Source organism: Eublepharis macularius, chromosome 15 (assembly GCF_028583425.1).
Source record: "Eublepharis macularius isolate TG4126 chromosome 15, MPM_Emac_v1.0, whole genome shotgun sequence".
In the NCBI taxonomy this organism is placed as follows: domain Eukaryota; kingdom Metazoa; phylum Chordata; class Lepidosauria; order Squamata; family Eublepharidae; genus Eublepharis; species Eublepharis macularius.
Genome location: NC_072804.1, coordinates 52,880,954 through 52,898,521, shown reverse-complemented (window position 1 = coordinate 52,898,521; position 17,568 = coordinate 52,880,954). Strand labels below are relative to the sequence as shown.

Sequence of the window (17,568 nt, the reverse complement as noted above, 5' to 3'; positions counted from 1 at the left end):
TGGAATAAAAAGATGTCCCTAACCATGACTGCTGGGGGGAAGGGGATTCTGTTTATAGGGCTCTCTACATCCTGCCGTGGCAGTTGGTTAGAAGTTCCATTCACACACACAGAAATGAACAATTCTGCAAAGGGAATTCTGCGCTGTCCCATTCCCAGGTGTTGATTCCCCATGCTCTTCCCATAGAAGACTGTTTTATTGAATATCTTCTTCCCTGCTCCCTAAAGATGGAATCGATGGAAGCTGACAAGTGTCCAACCTGTGTAAGACGTCACTTGTAGCTTGGCTCAGTCTCCTGCGTTTTCTCAGTGCTGCCGCCACCGCCAAATGCTGTGGCCAGCTGCCTGCAGCCTCCTCCGGCCTGCAACACTGGGCCTGAGCGGCAAGCACAGAGGAGAGCCTGTGCAGGTGTGTGCTCATTGTGGCAGCTGCCGCCGTCACCTCCAAACACTGTGGCCAGCCACTCGGGGCCTCCTCCACCCTCCAGTGAAGGAGGGTAAAGAAAGGAATGAAGAAAAGACATGGAAAAAGAAAGGGAAGGAGGGAGGGAAAGGCCAGGGAAGAGGCCGAGGAAGCAGGCGGCCCAGGAGAAGCTCCACCGGGGAGGCAGCCCACAGGTCTTTGGGCACCAATGGCAGAGCCACCAGTCACGTGATCTTTTTTCAGAGGTACCGGATCTCGAATCCAGGGAGATCCGGCTGAAAAAAGGCCCTGTTTACTTTCAATCCTGTCTCTTACCTTGGCGACCTGAAGTTTGGGTTCCTCCAGTTATCTCCCGCTGCTCCTCCTTATTGCTCCAGTGGTTTTGTATGCTTTGGCAATGTCCCAAGGAGCTGGGTGAGGAACCATGTCCCTTTCCCCAAAGCGCCCATGGCTAGTGCCCTCTGTTAATGAATGACAGGGGGCAGAAGGGATCAGCTCTTTCCCTCAGGGCTCCCTCCACTCAGAGATATCCCCAGCCTTTGCCTGAGTAGTATTTCCGGACTGAGCCACCATGAATCTCTTTGCCATTACGCTGGCCTTGGCTGTCTTTATAGGTAAGTGGTGGGAAACCGAACGGGATGGGGGGAATTTCTGAGCGGGATACCCCCCTGCTTTGAGGATGACTTTGATGCTTTTGCGCACCAGGGATTTTTGGGAGTGGAGATGGGAACAAACCTTATGAGGCTGAACTTGCAAACTTGAATCACTGAAAGATTCAAGTAGGATCCAAAACAGTCCAGAGCATTCATTTTCCTTGGATCAAGAGTATTGGTAAAGTAGGAAACAGAACTCTTCCTCTGTGAAGAATTCTCTCTCTCTCTCTGAACCTGTCAGTTAAGCCTGTTGAGGAATCAAAGAGACAAAATTAGGAGGTCATTTACATGTCCTCTGAAATGCTCATTGAGAGCCCTTATTCCAAGGCACATTGGACAGCATACATGGAACGCTTCCTACCATTTGATGGTAGGTCGATGCCATTTTATCCGATAGGCAGCCCTCCAACATGCACAGTAGGGTTGCCAGCCTCCAGGTAGTGGCTGGAGATCTCCCAGTATTACAACTGGTCTCCAGGCCACAGAGATCAGTTCACCTGGAGAAAATGGCTACTTTGGGGGGTTGACGCTATTGGATTATGCCATGCCAAGGTCCTTTCCTCCTCCAAACCCCACTTTCTCCAGGGTTCTCCAGGTCCCCCCCCCCCAGATCTCCAGGAATTTCCCAACTTGGAGCTGGCAACCCTAATGCACAGAGAAATTTTGACTTGGCTAAAGTCACCCTATGAGCATCGTAGCAGAAAGAGGATTTGAACCCCTTCATCCCAAGCCCAGAGCTTCAGCTGCTGAACCTCCCATAGTATTTTTTGCCATAACCTCCACCTTGAGTGCTGCTGCTCGCACTACCCACATACCTCTTCTGCTTTATCTGATGTACCTTCCGGCTCGATATATCGTCGAAGGCTTGTTGATGTACCTTCCAGCTCCTTCTATGCCTCGGTCGAATGCAGTGCCTCAGGCAGTCCCCTTTTCTGCTCTTCGCTGTTTCCGGGCTTGGTCCTAAGCCTACTCAAACAGTTTTAAAAGGAATACAAAAGAACAGAGGAATTAGAAAGACCAGCTCCCCTTCTCGTATCTGAAACCTGCTGTCTTCCCAATTCGTGGGATAACATGAATGTTTCGCTTTTTTCGGCTCTGTCACCAACCTGATAGAACTCTGCCAGGGGAGCTTCGAATCCTTCAGGATCTGTTGTAGTTCCGTACGGCCCGTAAAACGGAGATGTTCTGCCAGGCCTATGGCTGAGGCCTTGGCGAGCTGCCTCCAATGTCCTGGTCTTGGATATTCTGGCAGATTTGTGTATTTCTCTGTACTTTCTGGCTCTAGACGTTGATGATTATTTGTATTTATTGCGATTTTATATTGTAGACCATTGTTTTAATGTAAATTTATATTTTATTTGTTATTGTGTTTATAATTGTTGTAGCCCGCCCTTAGCCTGTTTGTGAGGAAGGCAGGCTATAATTCAGCACAGGAGAAGAGGATAGTTATCTTTGTAATTAAATAGCCCCCTTTATTCCAGGGCCGTTTCCACATGGCTTACCTGAAGCCAGGCCATGGCACAACGTTGCAGATCATGCTGGGGAAAATGTGAAATATTGCATTTTCTCGCGCGGGTTTTGCGCAACATCGTGCCAAATTTGCGTTTTCCCCAGCATGATCCGTAATGTTGCGCCATGGCCCAGCTTCAGGTAAGCCGTGTGGAAACGGCCCAGCTTTATCTGAGTTACACAACCAATTTTTCTTTACATAAGGTTAGAAGCCTAGAGCATATAGTTCATATCTGAACTAACCAGATAACTAAAACAAAAAGCAGTTTGGTTAGTATCCTAAGTATACTGATTAGTATCATGGGCTGCTTCTACACACGTTGGATAATCCACTTTCAATACTCTTTAGTGAACATTTGAAACTGATTTTCCATGTGGGGAACAAAAAATCCACTTCTAAAGTATTGCGAAAGTGCATTGAAAGTGCATTATTCAACGTGTGTGGAAATGGCCATGATTATACTTTTAAAAAATGTAAAGTGCATTTGGCCATTTGTGGACTGACCTCACAAGGTTTGTTATTCTGGATACTGGTTGTTTGTTAAAAGCTAAAGAAGGTCAGAAGAGCAGAGAAAGGGTGATTTAACAGAACTCTGTAACTGTCAGGGAAGTTTTCCAATCAGCAGTTTTACACGAATCTTGCCACAAAGTCTTGATCAATCTTTCTTTCAGAGTGTGTACAACAAGAAGCTTTGATCCTACATAAGCTGTGCCTCCCTCTTTGCTGGTATTTTGCTTTTTCTTACCTGTTTTAAAGTTAATAAGGGAGGATCCCGGGGGGGGGGGGGTCTAGGCCTTAAGAAATATATCATTCTGATGGACAAAAAAAGGAAGTCACAGCCAGAAAAGTATTTCGCATGGGAAACAAAGCAAAAAAAAAAGAAAAAAGAAAATAATAACAAGAAACTGGGTCGGGGTGGGTAGGAATAGTACTTCAAACAAATTAGGCTTTTGGAAACAAGATTTTTTATACTCTCTCATTAAAAGTTCTGTGCAACATAGCATGGTACATTAAATGTGTTGTCTCCTGGAATTACAACAAACCTCCAGATTATGCCCTTTCAAGGCTCCACCCCCCCAAATCTCGAGGAATTTCCCAACCTGGAGCTGACCATCCTCAGGGAACAGAGACAGGGAGTGGGGAGCTTAGCTCAAGGCCCCGGTATAGAGCTGAGCAGAAAGGAGGGTCCCAAGGCTCCACCCAAATCTCCAGAAATTACCAAAGTGGTAGGCTTCAGTGTGGTGGCTTTTCTCCCATGTAATGCTGTATAACCTTGAGGTGGGTGAAGGGCATCAATTCATCAATAAAATGACCTGTGGTGGAAAGTAGAGGCTGTTCTGGTTCTTTGAAGACCTGGTGTGATGCCACAGCCCATACTCGATGACTCCAGACTAGCTACTCTTTCTGAGGGCCAAGCTACAAGTGATGCCTGACACAGGTTGGACACTTGTCAGCTTCCCTCAAGTTTTGATGGGAAATGTAGGCGTCCTGGTCTTGCAGCTTGGCTCTCCGACTGCTGTCCAGTGGACTTTTCAACTGTCACTTGTCCAACATTCCGCCAAGCGGCCTACATTTCCCATCAAAACTTGAAGGAAGCTGACAAGCGTCCAACTAGTGTCAGGCATCACTTGTAGTTTGGCCCTCAGACTAACTTACCTCACAGAGGGTTCTTGTAAAGTTAAAAGGGCCCTAACTCCTTCAAGAGGGGGGGGGCTGCACACAGAAAATTATTTAGAAAGTTTTTGGTAGAAATCAGCCCTTGCGATTAAGGGGCCACAGGTCTGAACTGTCCCCCTGTCTCCAGTCTCAACTGTTTTTAAACTGATTTGCAAATGGTTTTATATGTGTTGGTTGTAGATTGTAACAATAAACTTGAACTTGAACTTGAACTGTCAAACATTTTTTTTAAAGGACTAGATTATTATGATTCTCTTCAGTTCCAGCAGAGAAGTAATATGAGGTGTAAATGGGCTTTCCAATTCTGGAAAGGGAAATTCCTGAAGAGTTGGGAACTATGGCTGGGGAGAACTGATATGGGAGGGATGTGAAGCCATAAGATCCACTCCCCAAAGTGGCCTTTTTTCTCTCTCCAGGAGAACTGGTCTCTGTAGCCTGGAGATCGCTTGTAATTCCAGGAGGTCCCACTTGGATACTGGCAGCCTTCACTGTAAACAGGGATTCTCCTATCATGTCGTTATTTTCTATTAGCTTGAATCCACTATAGAAAAGTGGCTCTGTTTATGACACAAAACAAAAAGCTGCAGGTTCAGTCCAAATGCAACAGCTTTCCTCTGCATCTCTCTCACTTCCTGGATGCTCAGATTTCCTTTTGACCCCCAGGGTCATGGGACTCTGTCCTCAGCGATGAGCCAGTTTCCAAGTTGAAGCAATTAAAGCAGAACATTCGGAAATACGTTGACGACATCGGCAGAGGCATTGAGAAGCTAGCGATGGTGTTCAGAAGATCGAATCTTGGCCGCGGGATGATGTAAGCAAACTGGCCTAATTTTTCTATACCTTTCCACTCAGGAAATATATATGGGCAGGGCTTTTTTCCCCAGCAGTAACGCAGTGGAATGGAGTTCCACTTCCGGCACCTCTCATGTCCAGTGACCCCGCCCTCCTGATCTCCAGACAGAGATCAGTTCCCCTGGAGGAAATGGCAGTTTTGTAAGGGGGCCCATGTATTTCTCCCTCATTTCCCTATTGAGAGTTCCGCCACCTCTTTTCCTAGAAAAAAAACCCCTGTATATGGGGCTAGGAACCTGTAGGGCTGGAGGTGGGAGAGGACACAGTATTACAGAATCTTCAGACAAGAGCTTCAAACGTCTGGTGTTTTTTAGAAAAATACAAGCACGTGTGTGTTGGCCTCTGCCCCATTCTTCTTCTCTAATAGCAGCTCCAAACGCCTTTTCATGTCAAGAGCACTGCCCTGTAGATTGCCTAAATGCCTATTGCCTCCCAGTTACTGAGAGCCAAGCTACAAGTGACGCCTGACACAGGTTGGACGCTTGTCAGCTTCCCTCAAGTTTTCATGGGAAATGTAGGCATCCTGGTCTTGCAGCTGTAATGGAGAGCCAAGCTGTAAAACCATGATGCCTACATTTCCCATTAAAACTTGAGGGAAGCTGACAAGTGTCCAACCTGTGTCAGGCGTCACTTGTAGTTTGGCTCTGAGATTGCTTCAAAGGCTTTACTAGGTGCCTCTCATACTGATGTAGCAAAGCTCTTCGAACATTCTTTACCAAGAGTGCCGACTTGGGATCCTTTTCATGGTAGTGAATCTTTGTGCATTGCTCTTAGCTAAAGGCAGAATTATGATTGTGCTAGCTGCAAGCAACTCTGAAAGTATTGCTATATGTGATACCTTCTCTGGACTAGGGTTGCCAACCGCCTGATGGGCAAGTCAAGTATCGTGAAATACTAACAAAATAAAATATTAATAAAGCATTTGCAAATTCCCAACAGATCTATACATAAAGTGCTGGTACATACAGTACAATGGATGGCAATTCCTGTGAGCAATATTATTATCAACATCATTCAAAATGCTATTTAAGATAATTTATAATAAAGTCATAAAGTTCATAGGATCATAGCCAAGTATAGATCCGATTGTGCAGGACGGAAGCAACCATCTAACGGGCAGACTGGTTCACTTGGAGGGTCCCGTTTCCGTTCTTTGTCAAAGATGGTTAGCGAGCTGACGTCAATTTCATCATTCCAACAGCATCATATTCAAACACCAGTATCCCAGACGTCAGGTAGTGCTCCTTAGGCAGGCTTATTATAAATTACCTTAAATAGCATTTTGAATGATGTATTAATATTGCTCATAGGAATTTCCATAATTGTACTGTATGCACCAGCACTTTATGTATAGATCTGTTGGTGAAAATTGGATGCACTTTTATAGTTTGAAGGCAACTGGATAATATTTATGAAGTAATAACAAAAAATTAAATTTGCAAATCCTTTATTAATATTTTATTTCATTAGCATTTCACGATACTTGACTTGTTTATTGACTCTTGTTATTCTCCTTGTGTTGCTAACTGCCTGATGGGGCCTGTAGTTCTCCTGGAATTTCGCGTTTTCCCCATCGCGATCCGGAACATGGCGGCATGCAGCGCCTTCAGGTTAGTCGTCTGGAATCGGCCCAACTGATCTCCAGACTATGGAGATCAAATCCCCAGGGAGGAAATGAGAGAGCAAGCTTTGTGGCATTACATCTCTGCCGAACTCCTCCCCCTCTCCAAGCTCTACGCTTCCCCAGCACAGCCACCAAATTTCCAGGAGTTTCCCAAACCAGAGTTTGCATCTCCATTTAGAAATGGCTTGTGAAAAGGGGAGCCAACTGGCCTTAGTAAAACGCACACATCTGCATGAATCTCTGCCATAAACTGCCATCTGTTTCCCAGGAAAGGGGGAAACAAGTCTATATGTTTATTGATGCCTGGGGACAGGCAGAGAGCTTGGAGACAGAGAACTTGTTGGAGTTTCCTATCCTCTTTAGGCACTAAAATTCACTGGTGTACAATCTCACAGAGTTGGATCTACCTCTCCAAGCCCACACCCTTTTCTTTCTCCCTCTTTAGACGCTACGCTGAAGAAAGCTATTCAAACATCAGCAGGCATCTTTGGAAGCTTGAGGTCAACTTGCCCAGCGAGGTCAGACAAACCATTCGGCTGGTTTTCGACATCCCAAAGGAAGTTGCAATGCAGGCAATGTTCTCATATTCAAAAGTCCCCGATAGGCTGAAGCCTGTCATGGAAGAGGTCTATGAGATGCTGGAACCTGTTGTGAGTCCCTATGCCAAACCAGTGGTGGATCAGGTGAGAACATACGCTGATGCTCTCCGTACCAAAATAGAGGAATTAAACAAAAACCAGAAGGACAAACTGAAACTGCAAGTAGAAGAGCTGGAAACAAAGGTGGGCCCTTACACCAAGAACGTTCAGAACCAGTTGCGAAAATTGTGGGTAGCGTTGCAGCCCTCGGCGGATAAGGTGCACGAGAGGTTCAAAGAAGACGTGGAGAGTGCTACCAACTCCCTGAAGCCTTACGTGGGCCCAGTTCTGGAGAAACTTGGAGAACACCATCAGGACTTCAAGAACTGGGTCATCAACCTTATTTTTCCATTATTTACCTAGAACCCAGCCAACCTCATTATGTCTGCATCAGAGGACACGAGGGCTTGATATACTGCCTCTTCAATTCCTGAGTGGGGTGGGTTAGAGCATATCTGTAAACCTCGCTCAGATCATGGAATAAAAAGATATCCCTAAGGGGAAGGGGTTCTGTTTATAGGGCTGTCTCCATCCTGCCGTGGCAGTTGGTTAGAAGTTCCATTCACACACACAGAAATGAACAATTCTGCAAAGGAAATTCTGCGCTGTCCCATTCCCAGGTGTTGATTCCCCATGCTCTTCCCATAGAAGACTGTTTTATTGAATATGTTCTTCTTCCCTGCTCTCTAAAGATGGAATCGATTGAGTGCTGTAATGCTGGGAAAAGGTGAGAAAAAGGGCAACCAAGATTATCCAGAGGTCTGAGCACTTTGCTAAGGGACCCCTCTCACGTTGCAATGGGAAAGCAGAGGCTGGGTGCAACCCACACATTCGTGGCCCTGGAAGGGGCCATCGATTTCAGCCCCATTGCTCCATGCAGGAAATCCAGAACTAGAGCATCCCAAACAGGGCAGTCTGGTCCACTTGAAAAACACTGGCAAAAATTAAGCTTCACGACCCAACATCATAAATTCTCTGGAGTCAGGTAGCCAAGCTTGGGGTTGATATTCAAGTATTTAGTAATATTATTTATTCATAGTCTGCTCACTGGGATCCGAGGGGGATTACAAATGTAATCCCACTGAACTAAGAATAAGGAACAACTGTTACCACATTCAGAGAAAGAGATACATCAGCTGACAGTATCCAGAAGTGTAGTGTTAAGTTCCCATCCCTACCAAGGCATTTTTCTGAGCTGATGTCCAAAGCAGACTGCGAAAGGATAACACCAAATTAAGTAAACTGAAAGGCTCAAACTGAACTATTTTTATTCAGGGCTTTTTTTAGGGTGTGTGCAGCTGTACAGTGTACTGGCACCTCTTTACAGAGTATCAACACCTCTTTATGGAGTTCTGGCACCTCCTGGGCATTCAGGACTTGGGCTGAGATGAGAAACCATCTTGAATACTGGCACTACTTTTGGAGAAGAGGGGGATACTGCTTATACCCATACCACAACTTGGAAAATACCTGGAGATTTGGAGGCAAGAGCCAACAGAGGGCAAAGTTTGGTGGAGGGGGGTTCATTATTGGTGAAATGCCATTAGAGATGGGCACGAACCGGAAAAAAACCAAACCATGCGGTTCATGGTTCGTCAAATTTCACAAACCACGAACTTTCACGAACCTGCCCCTGGTTCGCGAACTGGTTCGTTTGGTCCGTGAAAACAGCCCATCCAGGTCAGAAAATCATCACTTCCGGGTCAGCAGAAGGTCACTTCCAGGCTAGCAAAAGTTCACTTCCAGATCAGGAGGAGGTCTGCAGGAAGTCCATCCCGTTGCCTAGGAAACTGATTGATTGGCAACAGGCTGCCTGCAGTGACAAACCAAAAAACACGAACCAAACATACCAGCCTAAAGTTCGTGTCGGTTAATCAGAAATCGGATCTGATGAACCATGGTTCACGAACCACGAACCCGCCTGGTTCATGCTTAATTTTAGTTTGCATTTCGGTTCGTGCCCATCTCTAGATGTCATACAGTCCACCCTCTGAAGTTGCTCTCTCTTCCTGGGAAACTGATCTCTGCACAGCAGTTGCATTTCTGGGAAGACGAGCCCCACCTAGAAGCTGATAACCCTGCCTAGAATCCTCAGAACTGGAAGGGATCTTAGAGGTCACGTAGTCGATTGACTTATTTCATTATTTATTTATTTACTAGAAACAATCCCCGTTGTGTGAACAAATGCAACAGACTCTAGAAAATGGATTCAGTGGGCCCCCTCCCAGTGGCAAGTGGCCTCTCAGGCCAGGCCTTGCCATTATCCTGTAGGGCTGCCTCGCCCTCCCAAGATCCTGCAGCAGCTGTCAAGATGAGGAGTTTCAAAGATTAACAGAGAGACGCACACAGCCATGCGCTTCCCTCTGCTTCCCTCTCCCTCTGGGGGCTCCCTCCCTCCTCCCCATTTGTCCTCCCTCCACTTTCGGGTGTAGTGGAAAGAGCCCTTCTTCTTACGTAGTGCCCGATGATTGGCAGGGGTGACAGTGATGGGCAGGGCGCTGCCATGGCAGGCCAATAGAAAAGTGAAACAAAATGCTTCTGTGCTTTTTCTCACTGTGGATTTAGGGGAAAGTCTATTCCCAGGAGCAGTCATACTACTCTGCAAAATATCATTCCAGGTCAGAGCAGGAATCAGTGGGCAGTAATGGAAAGGGAGGAGGCAGAAAAGTGTCAGTTTGCAGAGGACAGTCTGGCCTACTTGAAAAACGCTGGCAAGAATTAAGCTTCATGACCCAACATCATAAATTCTCTGGAGTCCGGTAGCCAAGCTTGGGGTTCATAGCCTCGTAGTTATAATGCTGGTCTCCAAAGCAGACTGCGAAAAGATATCTACAAACTGAGTAACCTGAAGGTAACGCAGCAAAGCAAGTTCAATGTTTCATGTATTGTCGAAGGCTTTTATGGCCGGAGAATGATGGTTGTTGTGGGTTTTCCGGGCTGTACTGCCGTGGTCTTGGCAGTGTAGTTCCTGACGTTTCGCCAGCAGCTGTGGCTGGCATCTTCAATGTTTTTTTTCCAATTTTTTTAAATTAAGCGTTATAACATACAACAAATAGGAATCAACAATGAACATCAACTGTAACACAACAACTAATCAATAATAGTTTACAAGTTTTGAAGAATATGAACATTACAATAACTTTTAAACAAAGCATACATAATATTACCAAATATCAGAAAACTGAGTCAACGTCTGAGCAATTCTTATTTTGGGATGTAAATCGTGCATGTCTATAAATTCAAGAAAAGGGAACCATTTCTCTTAGAAATTAGATGTGGCAGGAAAGCGTTCAGCATTGAGGATATTGTCATTAATCTTATCCAGGATGAAATGGTCCCATATTTTAGAGAGCCACATCTCTTTAGTTGGCACTTTCTTTACCGATTTCGCTGCAACTAAAAATATTGCTATAAGATTCCCGATAGTTTTTGGGAACTGTGGAATATTCCATTGGTCTAGAAATATAATTGAGGGCAATAATGGAATATCGTAACTTGTAATCTGTTTTACTTCCAATATTTCTTTCCAAAGTTCAATGTTAAATGCTGTAAGAGGGGGCAAAAAATCCTAGCTATTTATACTATAAGTAGGGTTTACAACACCAACTTTGGAAATTCCTGGAGATTTGGGTGGAGCCAACAGAGGGCAGAGTTTTGGGAAATTGCCCGCCCTCTGAAGTTGTCATGACTTCCTCAGGAATTGATTTCTGTAGTTTGGAGATCAGTTACAATTCCAGGAGAACTCCTGGCCCCACCTTGTAGTTGGTAACCAAGCATAATGATAAAGGTAAAGGTAGTCCCCTCTGCGAGCACCGAGCCGTTACTGATCTGTACGGGGACGTTGCATCCCGACGTTTTCTTGGCACTTTTTACTGGGTGGTTTGTCATTGCCTTCCCCAGTCATCTGCACTTTACCCCCAGGAAACTGGGTACTCATTTTACCGACCTCAGAAGGGATGGAAGGCTGAGTCGACTTTAAGCCGGCTACCTGAACCCGGCTTCTGCCAGGATCGAACTCAGGTTGTGAGCAGAGCTTGGACTGCAGTACTGCAGCTTACCGCTTTGCGCCACATACAGGATAGTAATTGGCAGTCAGTAATCTGGAAAAATCTTCGGCTCCTGATGGAGTAGGTTAACTGATACGTCAACAAAGCACTGGAAAAGGCAGATTCGGTCCTCAGATCCACCACTTCTCCCCTTCAACCTGTTCCTGGGTCATTCTTCCTCCCGCTCAATCCAACTGGTGAAACAGCAGCTGGGAAGGGCTTATTTATTTATTAAGTAAAATATTTCTAGTCTGCCTTTGTTCACTCAGGGCAGTTTCCAAAACTGAATTTCGAAAAACCTAGATATCCCACTTGAACTCTACCAAGATAAAACCCAACCGTGTAAAAATCAGTAATTTCATAGCTGTGGGTTCAGAGGAGTTAGCTGTGTTAGTCTGTAGTAGCAAAATCAAAAAGAGTCCAGTAGCACCTTTAAGACTAACCAACTTTATTGTAGCATAAGCTTTCGAGAATCACAGTTCTCTTCGTCAGATGCATGGAGGGCAAGAAGAAACTGGTCAAATATAGAGGAGGAGAGAGGAGGGGAGGAGGAGAAGAGGGATGTAAACAACTCTTTTGATAGGTTGTACATTTACCTCTAGTAAATTTAAATATTTTTTTAAAATCTCTCTTCAATAAAACTATTATGGATAGTCTATGAGCTATGAGCTTTCATGAGTCACAGTTCACTTCTTCAGGTACTTGAAGGTTATCTGAAGAAGTGAGCTGTGGCTCACAAAAGCTCATACCCTACCACCAATTTTGTTAATCTTACAGGTGCTACTGGACTCTTGCTCTTTTCTACTGCTAGACAGACTGACAGGGCTACCCATCCTGATCTTTCTTCTGGGACGAGATGGTAACATGAAGCTGGAATGATTTGTGCAACAGGTATGCATGTTCACCTGGAGAAGAAGTCCATTAGGTATGTGCCCCCACCACAGCATCCCGCTTGATTCATCCAGGGGTGAATTTCTGAAACGGAAGCGCTGGTGTTGGGTCTTGCCTGGCACTTAATGCTCCATGCTCTGAAAAGACTTTGGATCGCACTTTTACAGCTTTTACCATGGGGGCAGAACCATGAATGTGGTGACAAGCTAAACACATCATTTTAGCACACACACCCCAAATTAAAAAATTTTGAGTCTCCAAAGGAAGTCAGAGAGACTTAAGAGCAAAAAGGGATCTTAGCCACAGATAGATAGTTTATTAACATGAGTTCATCAGTATATCACCTTCCAACGGAAAACAGAAGAATCGCGTCCTATATGAGTGATTCCGCACACATTGGATAATGCGCTTCCAATCCTCTTTATAGATCATTTGGAACGGATTTTTTTGTGTGCGGAACAAAAAATCCACCTCAAATGATTGATAAAGTGCATTGAAAGTGCATTATCCAACGTGTGCGGAATCAGCCTAAGACTGGATTTTGAGAATCTGGAAAATAGCATTTTAACATAGCAGCATAGAAGTCTTGAGGTTGTTTTATGTAAAATCAGATAAATTCATCAAGAAATGGTCAGTGTTTGCAATTGCATCGAATAATAAAGCTAGAAATGGGACTGGACCTTGAAAGTTCTGTGATCATGAGCTACACATTTCTGTAATTTTTTGATACAAAATAATTTTTTAAAATAATTTATTTAAAAATTTTTAAACAATTGTTAAAAAATTATTTTTCCTGTCTGAAATTTGACAGGGACTCTTGGGCAGGGAGCACAGCTCTCAAGACATTCATTCCTATCGGATGGAGGAAAAGATAGAGTTGGAACTATGTTTTGCCTTTAGACCGAAATAAATATTTTTCCAAAAGATAAACAGCTCCTCCTCGGTATAACTCGAAATAGAAGTGCTCTGTGCGGTTGCAGCAACACCCTTAACAGTACTTCCTTCTGGAACCTGTTGTCCTGGCCTGCTCTCCCTGGACTCTGCCCAAGCTGGGATACTAGAACTCCATGGTGGCAGGTCATATGGACAAAGGCCCAGAAATGATGGGGGAGAGAAAGGACCAGAAACTGAAGACAGCACAAGGCAAAGGGTATCTCACTACCCATAGAATCACAGGGTTGGAAGGAACCTCCAAGGTCATCTAGTCCAACCCCCTGCAAAATGCAGGAAATTCACAACCACCTCCCGAGTGACCCCTGCTCCATGCCCAGAAGATGGCAAAACACTGTCAGGATCCCTAGCCAAACTAGCCTGGGGAAAATGGCTACCTGACATGTCTGGCAGATGATAGGAGTTGATGGTAAAACAGCTGTGGGACAGAATCCCAGGTGACCCAAAGCTGGTGAGCGCCTGCAGAATATAATTTCTGTATGATCTCTAATCCTCATTCATTCAAACCTTTTAATATTTTCTCTCTTTGGGGCTCAAACAGTGAAAAGGCTGGTCCTAGCAGGGAGAAGAGGGTGCCATACCTTTTTCTCACCTGCTCTACATTTGGGACGGGGGAGGTTGATCAACGGTACAGCATTTGTGCATGCCGAGTCTTGCCTTCTGGTAGAGGGATTGGCCTTGGGCACCCTCTGGGCAGCGATTCTAATCTCCAAGACGGCGGTGAGAGATGGATTTCCTTTCCGCTGCGTACCCATCAAAGAGCAGTAAAGAGAATGCCTTTCAGCAAGAAGGCCTTGTGGCATTCCTCCTTACATTAAAAACCAGAGGCCTGTAAAACATGGAAGTACGCTGTTAAAATTTGCATCCATGTCTTTACACTTCTCTCTCCAAGAGCTGAGGCACCGTCCTCAATTTGCTGGCCTCTGTAATCTGGTTCACACTCTACGGTCCACCTTTGCAACCAAGCTACTTTGGGAAGGCAGACGCTCCGTAAACCTAAAAGTAGCAGTTATCCTGCAGAGGAATTTCAAAGGGAGATTAGAGAGACTGTTGAATTGCAGCTGATAACAAAGCTCAAGACAATGCATCCTCCTGGACTGAATCAAGACCTAGGCTTCCTGTCTCATTACCAGTGCTGATTTCTCCACACACACCACCCCTCTGCATACCTCACCCTATTCAAACATGCCTGCCTTCTGTCATTCACCGGCTATCATCATTCGGCACCTGAAATCACTCCACTCTCCAAGATATAAGGACAGATGGACTCACGTTCTAGCTGTTTCTGAAAAAGTGAGCTGTGGCTCACAAACAGCTCATACCCTACCTGCCAACAATGCCCTTCCACTTTTTGCATAAGATGAACAAGGCAGTCCTTATACAAAAGAATAAATAGACTGCGGCTCACGAAAGCTCACAAATTTTGTTAGTCTTGTAGGTGCTACTGGGCTCTTGCTCTTTTCTACTGCTACAGACAAACACGGCTACCCATCTCCGTATTCAGACTTCTCTGTCACCAAGGCTAAGGGCTACATGCTAGAATGCCCCATCCAGAGAATCTCAGGTTTCAAACAGAAGTCCCAAGTTTCTAGTCCTCAAGTCAACACCTAGGCAAAGCTGGATAAAACTACAGAAACAAAATGAGTAAAGGGATAAGGAACCCATTAGTAAAGGAATAAGGAGGGATCACAGACTTTACTACAATTGCTGTAAACATTGAGGGACCATAGACTTCACTACTATCGCTGTTAAGTACGATCCTACTGGATAGTTCCTATGTTGTTCAATATACTGGTCACAGAATTGCTTATGCTGTCTCAGCATTTCTTTGGATTGGATTTCTGCTGGTTGTTAAATTTTTGCAAATCTGCATGTCTATTACATGAGAATAGAAATATCTTTGATACTGACCATACTGATTCACACTCTGTAATCCACCTTGAGTCTCAGTAGGAAAGGCGAACTATAAATAATGTAAATAAATAAATGTGTCACCATCGCCTTTCACCCCCCTCCAGGTTGCACACCCATCATACAGAGATGTCTAAACAACATCTTGCAAATTAAAGTTTGCATGTTTGCTTTGCAGAATGCATTCTCTACAACTATCTGAATTATAGATCTTCCTTGCAGCAATGGGTCAGGTTTTTGGAGGGGGGGGAGGAAAGCCTGCATAGGGTTGCCAACCTGCAGGTGGTGACTGGAAATCTCCCAGAATTACAACTGATCTCCAGGTGACAGAGATCAGTTCCCCTGGAGAAAATGGTTGCCTTGGAAGGTGGACTCTGTGGCATTATAACCAAACAGGAGCTGGCAATCCTGAGCCTACGTGACTCACCAATGGCTAGCCAGAGAAACTTCGTTAAGCTCTTCAACACTCCTTTGCAAGGGCTGCAGCAGTTTAAATGAGACTCCGGGGAACGTGCAAAGCTGCAGAAGGAACCTCTGGTTCGGCCGGCATCCCGTTTAAAACTGGGCCTGAACATAAAAAGGTGCCCCGATTGCACAGTGCAGCTCTTGGCTTTGAGGAACATCTGACAAGTCGAACAACTGGTGCTCCACGGATAACAACAAAATGAAGGGAATGGTCTCTAAGCTGAACTATACAAAAAATGGGGACCCAAGGTCCAGAGAGACCACCAACTAGTATATTATTTTTTTATATTTTTTTAGAAAGTGCAAGTGCAATATGTGCAAAAAATACTTTGTAAATTACACTACTGTGTAATTTATCTGCCCTGAGCCTGCTTGTGGGGAGGGCGGAATATAAATACAATAAAATAAATAATTAAAATAAATACTGCCCAAACGTTGGGTCAAATGCATGGAATATTGACACGTTTGACCCAATGTTTGGGCAGTAGTGTAATTTACAAAGTATAAATAATTTTTGCACATATTGCACTTGCACTTTCTAAAAAAATATTAAAATAATAAATGGGTCCCCATTTTTGGTATAGCTCCACTGATAACACCTGTTGGATCCATTTGCCAGCCTACTGACCATTGGGCACCTTGTGTCAAGGGAAGGGTCCTTCCATCAGCAGAAATTTCTGCACGCTCTGCCTGGATCCAACCCCCTGGTCAGTATTACCATCGTCTCTGTATTGCAATGGAGACTGAGAAAGTAGCTTGTTGCTCAAGGTTATCCACCGAGTTCACAGCAGAGCAAATTTTGAACCCAGAACTCCCGCAGCTTTGCTGAACAGCCTGAGCTTCTTAAGCCCCACCGGGAAACCAGAGAAAAGCCTCTGCTGATAAATCCCAAAATGAGCGCATCTTTGGGAAAGAAGGGAGACAATAAAAACAGGAGGAGAGAGAGACAGGCTGAGTGGTGGATGGTAATTTATTGAAACGGACATTTCCGACTTCGCTGGGGAGGGAGGCGGTTCTCCCCTTGCGGGTTCAGGGGTTGCTTACCCCTCTCTTCTGTAAAAGATACTTTCGTTCCCATAACTTATAAACATGATTTACACTCGATCTCTGGCCGCACAGGGGGGGCGGGGGGGGGGGAGAGGAGGACATGCAACAGATCTCTCCCCGCAATCGCTGCATGGCATGGGGATACGCTGGCATCTCTCGGTCTGGTCCCATGGAGCTTTTATGTGCAGCTTCACGGGGGCGGGGGAGGGGGCAGGAGAGCAAGGAGGGAGGGGACCCAAGCAAAAACAGACTTCCTGCAAAACCTGATGCAAGGAGGGCGAGAGAAGAGGCGTGGCAAAGGAAAACCGGACGGGTGTGGTGGGGGTGTGCAGTAATTATGGTTGGGACTGTTTCGCTGCAGCTTTGAACATAAAAAATAGCGAGAGAACAGTTCAGGGCTTTGACCCCGTCCCCCAACACAGCAGGATGGAAAAACTGGTAACAAGAGCAAAGGCCCTGCAAAACAGTAATCGTTACTCGCACATTTTCACAAAACCGTCAGAAGTAGTGCGCGTTCCTTCTGGTTGTCCAGAGCGGAGAGAAGGAGAAGGCCTAGCTGCTGCCTTGAATGTGCACTATCTGATATATAGCGCATGCGACAAAGGCTTTGGAACCCCCTCCCTTTCCAGCTGCAGCCAAACTCTTCGCATGCTAAGACCCTCCCCCCCCCCCCCACATCCCCCAGGCAGAACATCCCTGCCACCTCTATGGCCATAGATCATCCTGGAGGAGAAATGCACTTCCCCCATTGCCAAAGCAATACCGCCCCCTAGTGGCACCAGGGAGGCAGCACAGCGAGCACAGCTGCAGACACTGCGGGTGCACGAACCGTACCACGGGCAGAGAAGTCCAGCGGGAGACAGGGCGAGGGATATGGGGA

General features: G+C 45.4%; 1 protein-coding gene across 1 annotated transcript; it reads left to right on the top strand.

Moving 5' to 3' along the window:
- Nucleotides 1-931: 931 nt before the first annotated feature.
- LOC129342792 (uncharacterized) lies at nt 932-7,894 on the top strand. The gene is made up of 3 exons (XM_054998678.1): nt 932-1,037; nt 4,927-5,074; nt 7,185-7,894. Exons 1-3 carry the CDS (start codon nt 995-997, stop codon nt 7,738-7,740), a joined length of 747 nt encoding a protein of 248 aa, XP_054854653.1. The 5' UTR covers nt 932-994; the 3' UTR covers nt 7,741-7,894.
- Nucleotides 7,895-17,568: the final 9,674 nt, after the last annotated feature.

What these genes read in the sequence shown, in the direction of transcription:
- LOC129342792 (XM_054998678.1), top strand. Translation starts at nt 995, where the DNA reads ATGAATCTCTTTGCCATTACGCTGGCCTTGGCTGTCTTTATAG. An exon ending in GGCCTTGGCTGTCTTTATAG is followed by an intron (nt 1,038 to 4,926) that starts GTAAGTGGTGGG and finishes TTTGACCCCCAG; the next exon opens with GGTCATGGGACTCTGTCCTC. An exon ending in AATCTTGGCCGCGGGATGAT is followed by an intron (nt 5,075 to 7,184) that starts GTAAGCAAACTG and finishes CTCCCTCTTTAG; the next exon opens with ACGCTACGCTGAAGAAAGCT.